The following is a 14311-nucleotide window of genomic DNA, read 5'->3' as shown; positions in this document are numbered from 1 at the left end:
CAGCTGTCCCCTCTAGAACCCTCTGAAAGGGTCCATGAGTTCCCTGAGCTCAAAGACACTTTAGGGGAAAAGACCTGTTGACAGTCCAGGCTGGAAAACCTGGGAGGGCCTGTATGCTCTCCTGGGGCTTTGTTACTACTGCCTGCACATCAGGAGCAGGTGACAGGGACGGCCTCGTAAGTGCTCAGCCATGGGTTCCCAATTCACCGACAGAGCTGACTTGCAGGCTAAACTCCTTCCATGGGAGCACACCCCTGGGCGCTGGTCACATCCTCTGATCTCTATGCCAATGACTGCTTGTCAGCTCTTTTTAGTATTCTTCTAAATCAAAATGAATCAATCAGCTAATATTTACCGAGTGCCTACCATGTACCCAGTGCTGAGAATCCAAAACTGATGCTGAAGATATTCAAAGATCTTTATATTCAGGGGCGCCTGGGTGGCTCAGTCGGTTAAGCGTCCGACTTCGGCTCAGGTCATGATCTCACAGTTTGTGAGTTCGAGCCCCATGTCGGGCTCTGTGCTGACAGCTCGGAGCCTGGAGCCTGATTTGGATTCTGTGTCTCCCTCTCTTTCTGCCTCTCCCCAGCTTGTACTCTCTCTCTCTCTCTCTCTCTCCCTCTCTCTCTTATGATGTAAAAATCAAGTGCCACTTTACGCAGACAACATAATCCCCAAGGCTGGGAGACATGACAGATCACAATTTTTTTTTTTAACATTTGTTTCTCCCTTTCTTTTTGATATTTCTCCTTTCCTGAGCCTGCTGGTTTCAATATCCACACAGATGACCCTTCCAGGACTCTTTGGCATCTTGTGACTAAAGTTTCTCACCCCACTGCCTTTCCTCCGCCCTACATCAGCCACTCTCCCACGGTCTCAGCCTAGACCTTGTCATCACCAACAATGGCACCCCTCCCCAATGTCCATTTCAACCCCTCTGCTGTGCTTCCGCATCCCTACCCATCCCCAAAGATGTTTCTAGCACCCTCCTTCTTGTATTGCAGTCTCTACCCTGACCCATTACAGCCTTCCACACAAGTCCCCCAAGTAGTACCGTTCTATTCACCCAGCCCGGATTCCAGGCACCATGGTTTTAACTGCTCCTTCACACATTCCCTCTGCTCTCTTTAACTCTTTTCCCTTCGTCCCCCTTGGATGGCGAAGTCTGAGCCAGGTTAACCCACCTCCTGGCAACCCCATGCCTACTTCTGGTCAGGTGAACTTGGGATGGGGAAAAAAAACACATCCATCTAATCTGATGACAGGTAAACCTTAAGTCTGGGTAGAAATAAAATAAAGTTGTCACTGAAAAAACCCCACAGCCCTGAAAAGTATTTGTTGTAAAAGACCTAGGCTTAAGAGCCTGGGATTGAAAACACAAACCTGACGTTACCTCTGGATTACTCGGCCAGCAGAATACATGGCAATGTACGAGTATGGAGACATGTCCAAAGGTTTGAAAAGAAGACAGCATTTGCCAACTCGTCTTTGCTACTTTAATCTCGGCACCGCTAGGGAACCCGGAGGTAGCTTCAAGAACAGTTTACTCTAAGTGTGGTCTCTTGGTCTGGTTATTTCCACAGAACATACTCAATTGCATGGAGGTAAGATACATATGAGATGGGTTTCCTTTTTCCTGTCATTGCTAGAGTAACAGAAAGCAAGGGTTGAAAGGGATCATCATAATGATCTATTTCCATGACTACCAAACATGGATATATATATACAACCACTTGGGAGGCTTCCAAAAGTTAGAGTCCTAGACTCTAGCCCCAACCTTAACTGAGAATATTATGGGTTAGCTCCCCAGCTCCGTGGACCCAGCTCAGGGTTCTGGACGCCAACACTTGCTCTCCCTCAAAGCTTTTACCAAAACATCTTTTTTTCCCCCCAAAATATTTTGATTTGATCTTGACAAGGGAAGAAAGGGTAGGCCAACCAAAGTGAAAAACCCAAAGCAACTCTGTTCCTATCACAGACAAGCCCAGAACAGCGTATTAGTGTTAACAACGGGAATGCTATGTGAGCCTCATGGTGGGGAGAGGCAGGGAATGCGAGCCTATAGGTGGCCTTTGTGAGAAAAAGCAAAAGGCACCCCTGCAAGGGGGCGACTGGGAGAAAGGTGCCACCTCCCCTGGCTGATGCGGCCCCCGGGCAGGGCACACAGAGCCCTGGGTACAGCCTGATATCAGCCCTCACTTAGGGTCACCAACTGGTCTGCTTTGGCCAAGGGGAGGCATTTCCTGGATGGCAGGCTTCATGTGCTAAAACCAGGAAAGTCCAAAGCAGGCTGGTTGGTCACTGTGCCCTTTCCCAGCACCTGTCTGCTCCCACCTTCCCGCGCAGACGTAGGAGGCTATCCAGCCGAAGTATCACCAGGAATTCACACTTGACAGCAATTGCAGCCTCCTTTACCAGGTTAACTGTGCAAAAGGGGACCGTTCCTGGGCTTTTCAGGGACACCAGCACTCAGTTCCAAAGCATAGAGCCTTTACCTTCCCCTTTGCCGTAGGAGGAGCTGGCGGTCCAGGACTTGGCCTCCACATATCCCAACTCCCGGCAGACGACATGGGCTGCGTGGATGGAGAAGTCGTCGTCACACACGGTGCCCCACTGGCCATTGTAGTACACCTCCACCCGCCCCTCGCTGTGCTTCCTCTTCTGGCCTGCCAGGCGTAGCTGGATCTTGGCGACGTCCGAGGGCACCTGAGGCCGGTGGTACTCGGGGGCCGGCTGCTGGAAGTACTCAGGGTAGTGCGGCCAGTTCTCGTATTGTGCCAGGCTCAGGGACAGGAGCAGCGAGAGCACGGCCAGACAGCTGGCAAGGCGCCAGACTCCGCGCCTCTCCATCCCTGTCCTCTGGCTGGAGGACCTGACCGAGGGGGTGCTGGGTGGCGAGGGGCGGCAGGCAGGAGTGTCCTGGAAGACAGGGAGGAATGCAGGTTATAGGGATCTAGAGAACGTCCGGTGAGTTCCTTACTCCTTTGCTTAGTATTTGAAGCTCTTGACATTCTGGACCCCGACCCCTGTCTTCTCCCACCTTACACTTCAGCCGACAGGTCTGTGAATTCTCACCTGTTCTGCTCATCTACCATTCCATATCTTTGAAATGTGTGTGTGTGAGTGTGTGTGTGCGTATGTGTGTGTGTGTGTGTGTGTTTTCAGTAGGGTTCCTGGCAGGAACCAGAGCACATTCAAACTTAATTTGAGCAGAGTTTTAAAAAAAGACCATCTCAAACACGAGCTCTGAGCAGAGCTCAGAGGAACAAACAAAAGATAACATAGTGCTCTGGGCTGGCAATAGAGGCAAGACCCTTCCGGCTCCAGCTTGGGTGGTTGGGGAGGGAGTGACAGGACCAGAGAGCATGGCCAAGCTGAGCGGGTCGCCTGTTTGGAGCTGTGGCTTCAGTGAAGGGTCTTAGAGCCAAACCACAGCAACAGGAGCAGGAAGAATAAAAATGCCTGACCTCACTCTCTTCTGTCTTCTGCTCTCTTTCCAGTGTCTCCTATTGGGCAAGCTCACCCTGCAGGATGAGGCCAAGCCCCGGGGGGGGGGGGGGGGGGGCGCGGGGAGTGCAGTCTGTATGGGTTGGTTTCCTGGGGCAGAGGGGATGGTGGGGAGAGAGGGCAGCAGTAGACAGGGCAATCAGAGGGCATCCAGCACACTCTTCCTCTTTCTCCCCACCTCTGTACAGCTCGTTCCCCAGGGCCCAGACCAGTTCCCGCCTCCTTTATGCAACATCCCTACTGAAGCGGCCTCTGTGGCTCTCTCCTTCCAAGGTGGGCTCATTATCTAGACATTCTTCTCAACCTTTCCAGACACTTCCATGTCCCCAGGTAGGTTACAAACTTCTCGAGGGCAGGAATTGTAGCTCGTTCTTCTTTGGTTCCTCCAGAGTAAACATTACAGGTTCATGGACACGTTTATTGCATGAGAGGGTGATCTGGTTCCAGGGACTGAGCCACTGGTGAGGCATGGCGCTTAAGCGCACTGCATGGGGGGGGGCCCTGGGTGTGTTCTCCAGGTGTTCCCGTGTGCGATGTCCTCCCTCCTTCGGGACGTTAGCTCAGCTGGACGGAAATGGCCTCTTCCAGGTACAGAGAACACCAGGAGAAACACCAGCATAACATGGGCTGTTCTCTCTGCACACCCATCTGAGCCTTCCTATGGCTCTGCTCTCAGGCTCCGGGCCTTCAGACACACCGGCACGCTGCCCACCCACACCTCAGATCTCATTACAGCTCATACTCTGGACCGCAGTCTGGTGAGGCTGCTGAGCGAGGGGGTCAGGGGCAAAGTCTCCTTAAACAGCCCTCACGCAGGGCCTGTCCTTAGCTGAGCTATGGTTTCTGCAAGCAGAAGCCTCAGGCAGCAGTCCTGATGCCAGTGACGTCCTGGTGACAGGTCCGTCCTTTTGCATGGTTTCTCTCCCTGAGGGGTGCTGGGGGGCCGAGTCTAGTCTGCTCTTAGCACAGAGGGGAGGCAGACAGGAGAGGGCTGAGCGGCCTGTGATCAGGTGGGGGAAGACTGGACAGCAGAGGAGTGGGGAGCACAGACTCTAGAGCCATATGATTTGCATTTGAATCCTCACTCTGACACCTACCAGCTGTGCAGCCTCGGGCAAATACTTAACTTCTCCGTGCCTCTCTGTGCTTCCTACCTATAAAATGGGGATAATACTATGTAGCTCACCGAAATGTTACAGAGATTGAATGATTGGCACATACTGTAAGTGCGGCAGGAGCATTTGCTAAATAAAAAATGTAAATTCTCACAATTGTGGTCATCGTAGCCCAGTGGCGCCTACCTCTAAGAATTCTACAGGGAGGGCTATAGCAAGAGATAACCACGTAGATCATGTGTCTCAGTGTTTCCATAATTCAGAGAAAGGAATCACTAGCTTAAAAGGACTGCAGGTATGTTTCACAGGAGAGGAAGTAGTCTTGGAATATGGGGCCCCAGAAGGAAAACCAGGACTAGTACGTGGAAGCCAGAAGTATAATACTTTCTATTTTAATCAGGTACAGAGGGTTAGGCTAATTGTGTTCAGTTCATGGCACGTCACCATCAAGGAAGGACCAGATAACTGCCCAGAGCTGCCCAGGGGGGATGATCTAACTTGGAGAGGCAGCTCCACGTCTGCCGGGAGGGCCAGGCAGTGCCCAGTGCCCTGTAGCGGGTGCGGGGCCACTGTTAGGGAGACAAGCTAGTTCGGGTTACACTGGAGATCCATTCGTCATCATCCTGTGAGTCACAAACAAGGTCGGAAAGTCGCAGGGGTTCCTGCAGTGGCCCCCTTCAGACCATAGCCAGCAACTCTGGCTCTGAAGGGAAGCATCCTCGCCTCCTGTGCCCCGGCCACACTTCCTTCCCATTGTTGCACAATTGCATCCACAAGCTCGACTGAACCTCACTACAACCGTGGGGCGTGGTGAGGGAGGCAGGGATTATGATTCTATTACGAGGGAGAAAATCAAGAACGAGGGAGGACTGAGGACTTTATTGGAGTTGCCCCTTCGGGCAGGCAAAGCCAGAACTAGCCACTCCCAAGCTACCAAGACATCAACGATCCACCAGCACATGTAAGAAATGCCCAAATTCTGCCTGCCCCGTAGAAGTCGCACATAGCAGCTACAATCGGCACATAGCTACACTGTTGGCTTCAGTTCCAACTACCCCTCTCTCCCTGCCCTCGCTCCAGACTTTCACATGTCACCTGTCCGATCACAGCAGCCTATACTTGGTTTAAGTTTTACACATCACTATGTCCCCATCCTCTCTCGCTCCCCTTCCCTCCAAAGAGTGTGTGTCACAGCCCCTTCCATTCTTCAAGGAAACCTTCCCAGATGCCCCTGTGGGGGCCAAGGGCAGGCCACTCCAAGATGGGCCACTTTAGCATGAAGATTATTTTTGAGTTCAAAGCAATCAAAACCTAGCAGATTCAGGAAAAGCTCTTTCCCTCCCCTTTAACTGCCTAAAAAATATTTAGATGGAGAACCTGCTCCAGGAAGAGAGCTGTCACCATAGAGAACTACATTATGATGTGAACCAGGTGTGGTAGACAGGGAGGAACCTAGCAAGGCCTGTTTGATCAAAGTCCTGTGTGTCCCATTGTTTCCGAGTTGGCTTGAGTGCTCCCCCCACCCCCGCCCCCTCCGCCCCCGCCCCTGCAAACATTGTTTACCAAACATTTACTCTTTATCATCTTCCCGTGAACTGCATTCTTCCCTTTGAAGTCCCAGACCCCTACCCCCTTCCTTTACTTCATGAAGACAAATGAACCTCCTTTTGCCTGTCCTTGGAATTTCCATGTCTGTGTAGATTCCCCATATGTATGAAATTAAATTTGATTTTCTCCTGTTAATCTGTCAGGTGCCAATGTGTCAGGTGCCCAGCTAGAAGGGCCCTAAAGGGCGCAGGAAATTCTTCCTCTAATCAGAATGAATGTGTCCTCTGATTTCCTTTAAAATAGTATTTTGCTTGTGCTTTACACAATTAACCTTCCCAGGGTTAGTTAATTCCTTACAGGTGCACTTTTCCCAGGCAAACCAACCAATCCAGAGCCACGCCCCCCCCCAACTACCTCCTTACCCAAATCTCATACAATCTTAGGATCCCCCCTGGGGCATTACCCCCCTGCCCTAATCACCCCAGTGCCAGGTACCAGACAACTAGAGACAGCTCCTAATGCCCCAGAGTGAGCCGATATTATTCAATTGGCTGGTCCTCAAGTTGCTTAGCCTGCTTCTTTAGCCTCATCCATTCCTTCCTGGGGCAGTCACAGCCCTCAGTTTCCCTTCACTCCCTCTGCCTTGGACCGACCCTGGTGCTTCTGCATGTGGTCCCCGTGGTGTGCCTTGTTTCCTGTTTCTAGGAATCAATGAGTATAAACTTCTTCCTTCAAACCACCTGTGTGTCCTAACATACCTGATTCAAATGGGGTAAACCCCATGATTATCCTCAGGAGGAAAATGATGCACAGAGAAGTTTGGCAAGTCACCCAAGGTTGCACTGATGGTACGATGTGCAAGCCAGGCTCTGAATATGGGCAACAGACTGACCCAGGCTATGCCCTCCCCCCCACCAGGCTTTACTACCTCTAGCAGCCCACCCCAGTCCAGGATTTGCCTGTCTCCCCTACCCCCCACCACCAGGCTCCCCCTCACAGGAGAGCTTCAGGTGCCCCTAGATCATCTATTCATGTCTCAGAAAGAAATGAAAAGAATATGTGGCCCTGAAATTTTTAAAAAGAAATCTTACTCTCTTGGATGTGTATATCTATAAACTGTTCCACCCAGCTTCTTGGATTCTCCAATCTGTGGGAATGGCCAGCGTTCAACTCCTAAATCTTTCCTAGAAAAGTGCTCCTGAATTTTTTTGCTTCTTCTGTGGGGCCTTCTGCTTCTTACTCTGGGGGATTGTAAAGAATTAGACCCAGATGCTTCTCTCTTCTTTTAGAAATAACTTTTATGCTTTTTTTCTTCCTTATTATAAATGTTATACAAGCTAATGATAAAAATCTGGGTAACGCAAACAAGTAAAAGGAAGAAAATAATTCACAATATCACTGTCAGAGGTAAATATTATCAACATGGGGGTATATATCCCTCCAGCCTTTTTTTCTGTACATACGTATATCCTTTCCAAACAGGGGGATAATTTTCTACATACTTATCTGCAAACTGCTTTTCACATTTAACAGTATGTTGTGAATATTATGCCACCCTGACCATTCTTTTACAAGATTGTTTTTATTAATACATGATAAAATTGGATAATCTTATCACAGAATTTTTTACTGCTATAAATATTATTGACATGAATATCCTTGGAGCTAAAACTTTGCACAATCTTGGGATCAATTCCAAAAAGTAAAACCGCTGGGTCAAAGAGCTGGTAAAAAGTCAATACTTTTGCAAAACTAGAAGACCGTCCGGCAAGACTGTCAATTTATACATTGGCCAGTAGTATGCAGATTTCCCCACAAATTCAAAATTCTAGCTAAGGCCATGTTTTCAAACTTTTCTGTATCTGAGAAGCTGGAAAGGGTATTTTGTTTTAACTAGCATTTTTGTTACTAGTGAGGTTGAGCCCCCCACTCCTTGCTATTGGCCACCTGCATTCCTTCCTTCCTTCCTTCCTTCCTTCCTTCCTTCCTTCCTTCCTCCTTCCTTCCTTCCTTCCTTCCTTCCTTCCTTCCTCCTTCCTCCTTCCTTCCTTCCTTCCTTCCTTCCTTCCTTCCTCCTTCCTTCTTCCTTCCTTCCTTCCTTCCTTCCTTCCCCTTCCTTCCTTCCTTTCCCTTCCTTCCTTCCTCCCTTCCTTCCTCCCTCCCTCCCTTCCTTCCTTCCTTCCTTCCTTCCTCCCTCCCTCCCTCCCTTCCTTCCTTCTTCCCTCCCTCCCTTCTGAAATTATCTCTTCATGCTTTCTCTCCTGAATGTTCCTTTCCATGATTGCTTTGTAAAATCCATTTTTCTCCCTGGCATCCAAACAACCCTCAGGAGGGAAAAACTACCAGGTGGAAACCAACGTCCAAAGCAAAGCTTGGGTGGGTGGAGAGCAAAATGCCCTGTGGTCGCTCCTGGCCGCTGCTTCACTGCCACCCAGTTCAGGCCTCGCCTGCTCTACCCAAGAGCCTTGCACTTGAGCTTGGGTTCAGCCCCTCCTCGGCCTGAGGCTCCAGCTGCCTGGAGCAAGGTGGCCGGCAGGGAATCTGTCCAGGGTGGTCCCAATGTTTCTGAAAGGCTGCGCTGTCCAGAGACGCTGATGACCCAGGGAGACCCGAGCCCCGCCCTGCAGGGCCAGAAAGGGGGAGGTTCCAGACCCAGCTGCGGGGGCGGGGCCCGGGGCCCGGGGCGGTGGTGCTCAGTGCCCCAGCGCGGGGCGGGGGCGCTGACCCGGCGGCCTGGACTTGCTGGCCCCGTTGCCTCCCTCGGGCCTTTTCAGGAACCAGGCCGGGTGAGGACGGATTGGGCAGGGCAGTGCCAGGCTCCGTGGGAGCGGGTGTCCCCTTTCTGCTCGCGCCCGCGTGGGTGATCTGGCACTCGACCCGGCCCCCAGGCTTAGCGCGGACCCTGGCATGTTAGTCCCTTACTTTAAAAGATTTGGATAAGGACAGGGTACAGCTGGCTCAGGGTAGACCCATCCTCATTCCTGGAAGGTGGGGTGGGGGTGGGGGGCGGTGCAGAAGAGGCCAGGCAAACCGCAGGCCTCGCAGGTGGTGGGTAAGTGTCGCAGTTTTACTTGTAAACAACAGACCTGCCATGGGGCAGACGTTCTGAGGTTATAGCTGGGTTGGCACAGTGGGAGTGCTCTATTACCCCTAGCAAACCATTTCCCCTTCTTCAGTGTTCCTCTCTGTAAAATATATACATCGTTCGGACCTGTGAGAAAATATATTCAGCCAATGAAAACAGGGGCAAAGCCGAGGAAAACTGGATTAGGTCATCCTCACTTTTCCCTGGGAGGTGGGAGCCCCATCGTGGCCCAAGCTGCCTTCCCCAGTCCTGGCTTTCTCATACAAAGCGACTGCTCTCATCTGCTGTAGGTGCCTTGTGTGAATTTTCTGCTGTGAGAATAGAGGGGAGGGGTGACCGACAGCGGCCAAACCTCAAACAAGAAAGACTCCCTCAACTTTCTGCCATTACCGTAAATAATGTCTTGTATTGCATACATGCTCCTTCCAGAAAGGATCATTAGAGCAGGGGAAAATGTCATTTTTTTTAACTGAACAATTGCAGGGTTTGGGACTGAACTTTGGTACAGTAAAGCTCCCTCTGTGGATTTATCCTCTCAGAGGAGGTGACGATAAGTTAGGGTGCAGAAAAACACCCCGTCCCTTCTGTTCTTGCAAGAATGGAGGGACAGTCTGTATGACCTCCTAGTTCCTGTGCCCTACCTCCTTATTCGGCTCCTTTCAGTTCATAGAATCTGTATAAATGAAAAGTACTATCATACTTACTGAGTATTTAACTGAGCACCTATTTATTTTTTTAAATATAATTTATTGTCAAGTTGGCTAATATATAGTGTATACAGTGTGCTCTTGGTTTGGGGGGTAGATTCCTGTGATCCATAGCTTGCATATAACACCCAGTGTTGAGCACCCATTTTGTACCCAGTATGGAGCTAGCTGCTGTGGGAGAGACCTAAGAAACGGAAGGTGCTCACATTCTTGTGGGATTGGTCCTATCTCCCCATCTAGAATGTAAATTCTGTTCTCATTTTTCTCCCATTGTCTCTTGGGCTGGTCCCATCTCTCTGGAATGGGAGAATTATAAGAAGAGAATGTACTCAAGTTTTAAATAGTTGGGCCCAGACTACGGGAACATTAAGACTTATGGGTTTAGGGGGGGCACTGGGTGGCTCAGTTGGTTAAGCATCCGACTTTCAGCTGAGTTCATGATCTCACAGTTCATGGGGTGGAGCCCTGCGCTGGGCCCTGTGCTGATAGCTCTGAACCCGGAGCCTGCTTCGGATTTTGTGTCTCCTTCTCTCTCTACCCCTCATGCTCTTTCTCTCTCTCAAAAATAAACATTAAAAAAAGAGTTATGGATGTATGGATACAAGAGGTCTGTGTGAGTTCGAACAAAATCAGAGAAGGTTTTTGCCAGAAAGGACCATGCAGGGCCATTTGAAAGGGGAAGGCCGTGTCGGGGGTCACCTGGCTAAGGGAGCAAGCGCAGCGGATAATTTATATCTCCTGGTTCCCAAATCCAGGACTCCTCCCACTTCAGTACAAAGGTCAGGAGAGGCTAGGGGAGGAGGAAGGCCTTGAGCAAGGCTGGGAAGAAGAATTAGGAAAAGAAAACGTGGAGTAGTCTGGACTAGAGCATATGATGTGACTAGAGCAATAGGTGTGGAAATAAGCAATCTGTGCAGGGACAGAAAGAGGTGGCTTCCGAACACGGTTTTTAGAAGGGGCTGGAAAAGGATGGATGGGCAGATCTTCAGAGCAGGAGGGGAATTCAGAGTCAGCAAGTATGGTTATTTCCATAATCAAAAGTGGAAATTCAGTCTCTAAAAGTAAAGCATCCCCAAATCAATAGCGCTCGGAGGTGGTGAAGGCAGGGTTTGGACCTTTGTGTTCTGATTCCAAGATACTCAACTGGACCTTCCGGGGAACCAGTGGTGCCAATAGACACGAGAGGAGGGGCCGCCGGGAGGCAAGAGGACCTACACAGTGGAAGATGAGGGAATCAAAGGTCCCCTCCCAGCCACTTTACTTGAATAGCGTTTTGACCTATGATCCTAGCATAGAGGTTGTTTTTAAATCACCGCGGAGAGGCACATCAAGCATCAGATGGCCATCCGATCAGATCAGCGGATGTGGCTGGAGCAGCCGTGGCACGGAGTAGACGCGCACACGGAGGGGTCGTGGAACACGTGTTTGGGGTGGGCTCAGTAGCAGAGCATCAGTTGGTGATAGTGAGAGATCCAGGGAGGAAGCACCACTTCAGCAGCAGAATCAGGATCCGGGTTCAGAGAGGGAGGGATTAGCCCCCAGAAAGACTGACCAGAGCAAGGTAAGGGACACAGTTCAACCCATACCAACTGTCTTCTCACCTAGGCCATTTGGGACTTCAGTGGATTCATAAAATCTTAGAACCAGAAAGTTCTTAAGATTATTCATCCAGTGCCCAGGATGGCAAACGCCCAGCGGGCACGCCGCCCTTCTCCCGCCCCGCCCTGTGGCAGTCATCACAAACCCATGCCAGCACTCTTGCCTCTTACGTCTTGCTCCCAGACACCCTAGATAGCCACCATTAGCTGGTTGAATCTGACATGCAAATTGACATCTGCTTGCCTTCCCTGTCCCAGCCCACCCTCTTCATGGCACAGATGAGGGGCTGGAGGCTAGGGGTGGCAGGGACTCAGGTTACAGAAGAGACTGAGAACCTGAGGTCTTGTCATGGTCCCTGGCTGCATCCTGGGGTCCAGCCGGATGCTTCCAGATCCTCTGCAAGCTGACCTCAGCCAAGAACTTAGAGCCTGACTGAAAAACCAAGAACTTAGAGCCTGACTAAGAACCAAGTTCTTAGAGCCAAAATTTAGAGCCTAGGACAGACAAAGGCATCTCAGAGAGATAGAATTGGACACGAAGGCACCCAATGGGCCAAGACACCCAAGGTCAAGAAAAGGCTCTGCCAACTACTAACCATGGACCATGGGCCAATCCATTAAACTCTTGGTCTTCATTTCTTTTATCTACAAAGTGCAATGAGGTGTGTGTGTGAGTGTGTGTGTGTGTGTGTGTGTGTGTGTAGATTAAATGAAATCATGTAAAAGTTCCTAGCATACAGCATAGACTCATGCACATTAGTTTTCTTCTTGCCTTCCTGCCAGCTCAGTACCCCTTGATTTGAGGACCTACAGTACTCAGCAAATAGTTATTGAGTGAATAAATATAAATTCCTCCTCACATCTTCACCCCTACCCAAACTGCCTTTTTCTTCTGATCTAGGTGCATTGAAAAGCAAGGTGATAAATTCATTCCTCGTGAAATGATCGTATTTAGGAATTTAACACATTAAAGAATAAATTAATTATTGCTCTAAGGACTTTTACGTTGTAACAAAGAACTCCTAGATACGAATTCCAGTAGTCCAATTTTACATATTGCACCGTGTTAGAAGTAAGGGCAACGGGTTTTTCATGAGTAGGTGGACCTTCCTGTGCCTTTCAGATCAGCTGACGTAGGTGCCTGCTTACCTCTGAAGTTCACTCTGTGTAGTGAAGGTGGTAGGCAGACGGGGTGATTTATGGGGGACGAAGATGCCCTGGGATAATAAAATCTCGCCCCCACAGATAATCAATGCTTAGTATCTAGACGAAAGTCTTGGGCTGTAAGATGGGCTCTAAGAGACGCAGAGTAAGGCATAGTACCAACCCATCACATCTGATTTCCTGCGAAATGTGCCAACCCCCTGTACACACCTGTTTGCCCTCAAAGGATGAGCCCCTACCCACATGCTGGACCCGACACGCTCAGGGCCTGTGAATGTCTGAGGCAGTGAGCAATGCTGACACCCAGAGGGGAGAACGGTTGTGTCTACGGGGCCCACATGGCAGACCCATGGGGAATGGCAGCTCATCAAGACCCACTTCCTCTGAGGGGCGCCTGGGTGGCTCAGTTGGTTGAGCATCCGACTTCGGCTTAGGTCACGATCTCACAGTCCGTGGGTTCGAGCCCCGCATCGGGCTCTGTGCTGACAGCTCAGAGCCTGGAGTCTGCTTCAGATTCTGAGTCTCCCTCTCTCTCTGCCCCTCCCCTGCTCATGCTTGGTCTCTCTCTGTCTCAAAAATAAATAAAAACATTAAAAAAAAAAAAAGACCCACCTGCTCTGAGAAGCCTGCTCCAGCGACTTCTGCCTTCTCGGCTTACCTCCTACAACACCGTTAAGCTATGCTCAGGAAGCTGGAGGGGGCTGGGCATCATCTCTTGCTTTGAGTGTGCCATGGAAGCCATGCACATTCCATTCCCTCTCTGAGGCCATTTCCAAATAGATGCCAGCTTCAGGAAGGAAGGCAGAGTGAAGGCTTATGGGACAGCTCCAGAGCCTTCCCCTTGAACGTAACGTTATAGTGGAAGGTGCCGAGAGGCAGATGTGCTCTACCTTCGGGGTCGGGTCATTTTGTTGTGCAAAGATGATGGTGAGCAATTCCCCACTAGTTCCCCCACCCGGGGACATATACGCTTTCTTGCTCTCTGCCTGTTTTATGTATTCATTTGCATCCCCCCCCTTCTTCCAAAAGTATGACTTCTGCTTTTATTCAGCAACCTGGACACTACATGGGCTGGCATTTTTAAGGTAAGACTCTGTTAAAGAGAAAGCTGGATTAAAAAAAAAGAACCCTGTATTTATTTACTTCTTGTACTCATTCTGTATCTATTCCTGTATAAAAAGTGCTTTACAGCTATGAACCAATTTAATTCTCTAGACTAGAGCTTCCCAATAGAAACACAATGCGAGCCACATATGGGATTTAAATTTTTCTAGTAGCCACATTAAAAAAGTAAAATGAAATGGATGAAATGAATGTTAATGATATTATATCTATGTCCCAAATATTATTGTTCCAGTATGTAATCAATATACAATTATTAGGGGCGCCTGGGTGGCTCAGCCGGTTAAGCATCTGACTTCAGCTCAGGTCATGATGTCACAGTCGTGAGTTCAAGCCCCATGTTGGGCTCTGTGCTGACACCTCAGAGCCTGGAGCCTGCTTTGCATTCTGTGTCTCCCTCTCTCTCTGCCCCTCCCCTGCTCGTGCTCTGTCTCTCTCTCAAAAATAAATAAACATTTAAAAAAT

General features: G+C 49.8%; 1 protein-coding gene across 2 annotated transcripts in view; it reads right to left on the bottom strand.

Moving 5' to 3' along the window:
- Window positions 1-14311, bottom strand: part of LOXL2 (lysyl oxidase like 2) — a 92081-nt gene that overhangs the window by 59996 nt on the left and 17774 nt on the right. For both annotated transcript variants that reach the window (XM_045055385.1, XM_003984692.5), the window contains exon 2: window positions 2496-2919. In XM_045055385.1, coding sequence (XP_044911320.1) covers window positions 2496-2850 — 355 coding nt within the window. In that variant the 5' untranslated portion in view covers window positions 2851-2919. The remainder of the gene's footprint in view (window positions 1-2495; window positions 2920-14311) is intronic.

The sequence above is a fragment of the Felis catus genome, chromosome B1 (assembly GCF_018350175.1).
Source record: "Felis catus isolate Fca126 chromosome B1, F.catus_Fca126_mat1.0, whole genome shotgun sequence".
NCBI classification, from domain to species: Eukaryota; Metazoa; Chordata; class Mammalia; order Carnivora; family Felidae; genus Felis; species Felis catus.
This window is presented reverse-complemented; position numbering and strand designations above follow the sequence as displayed.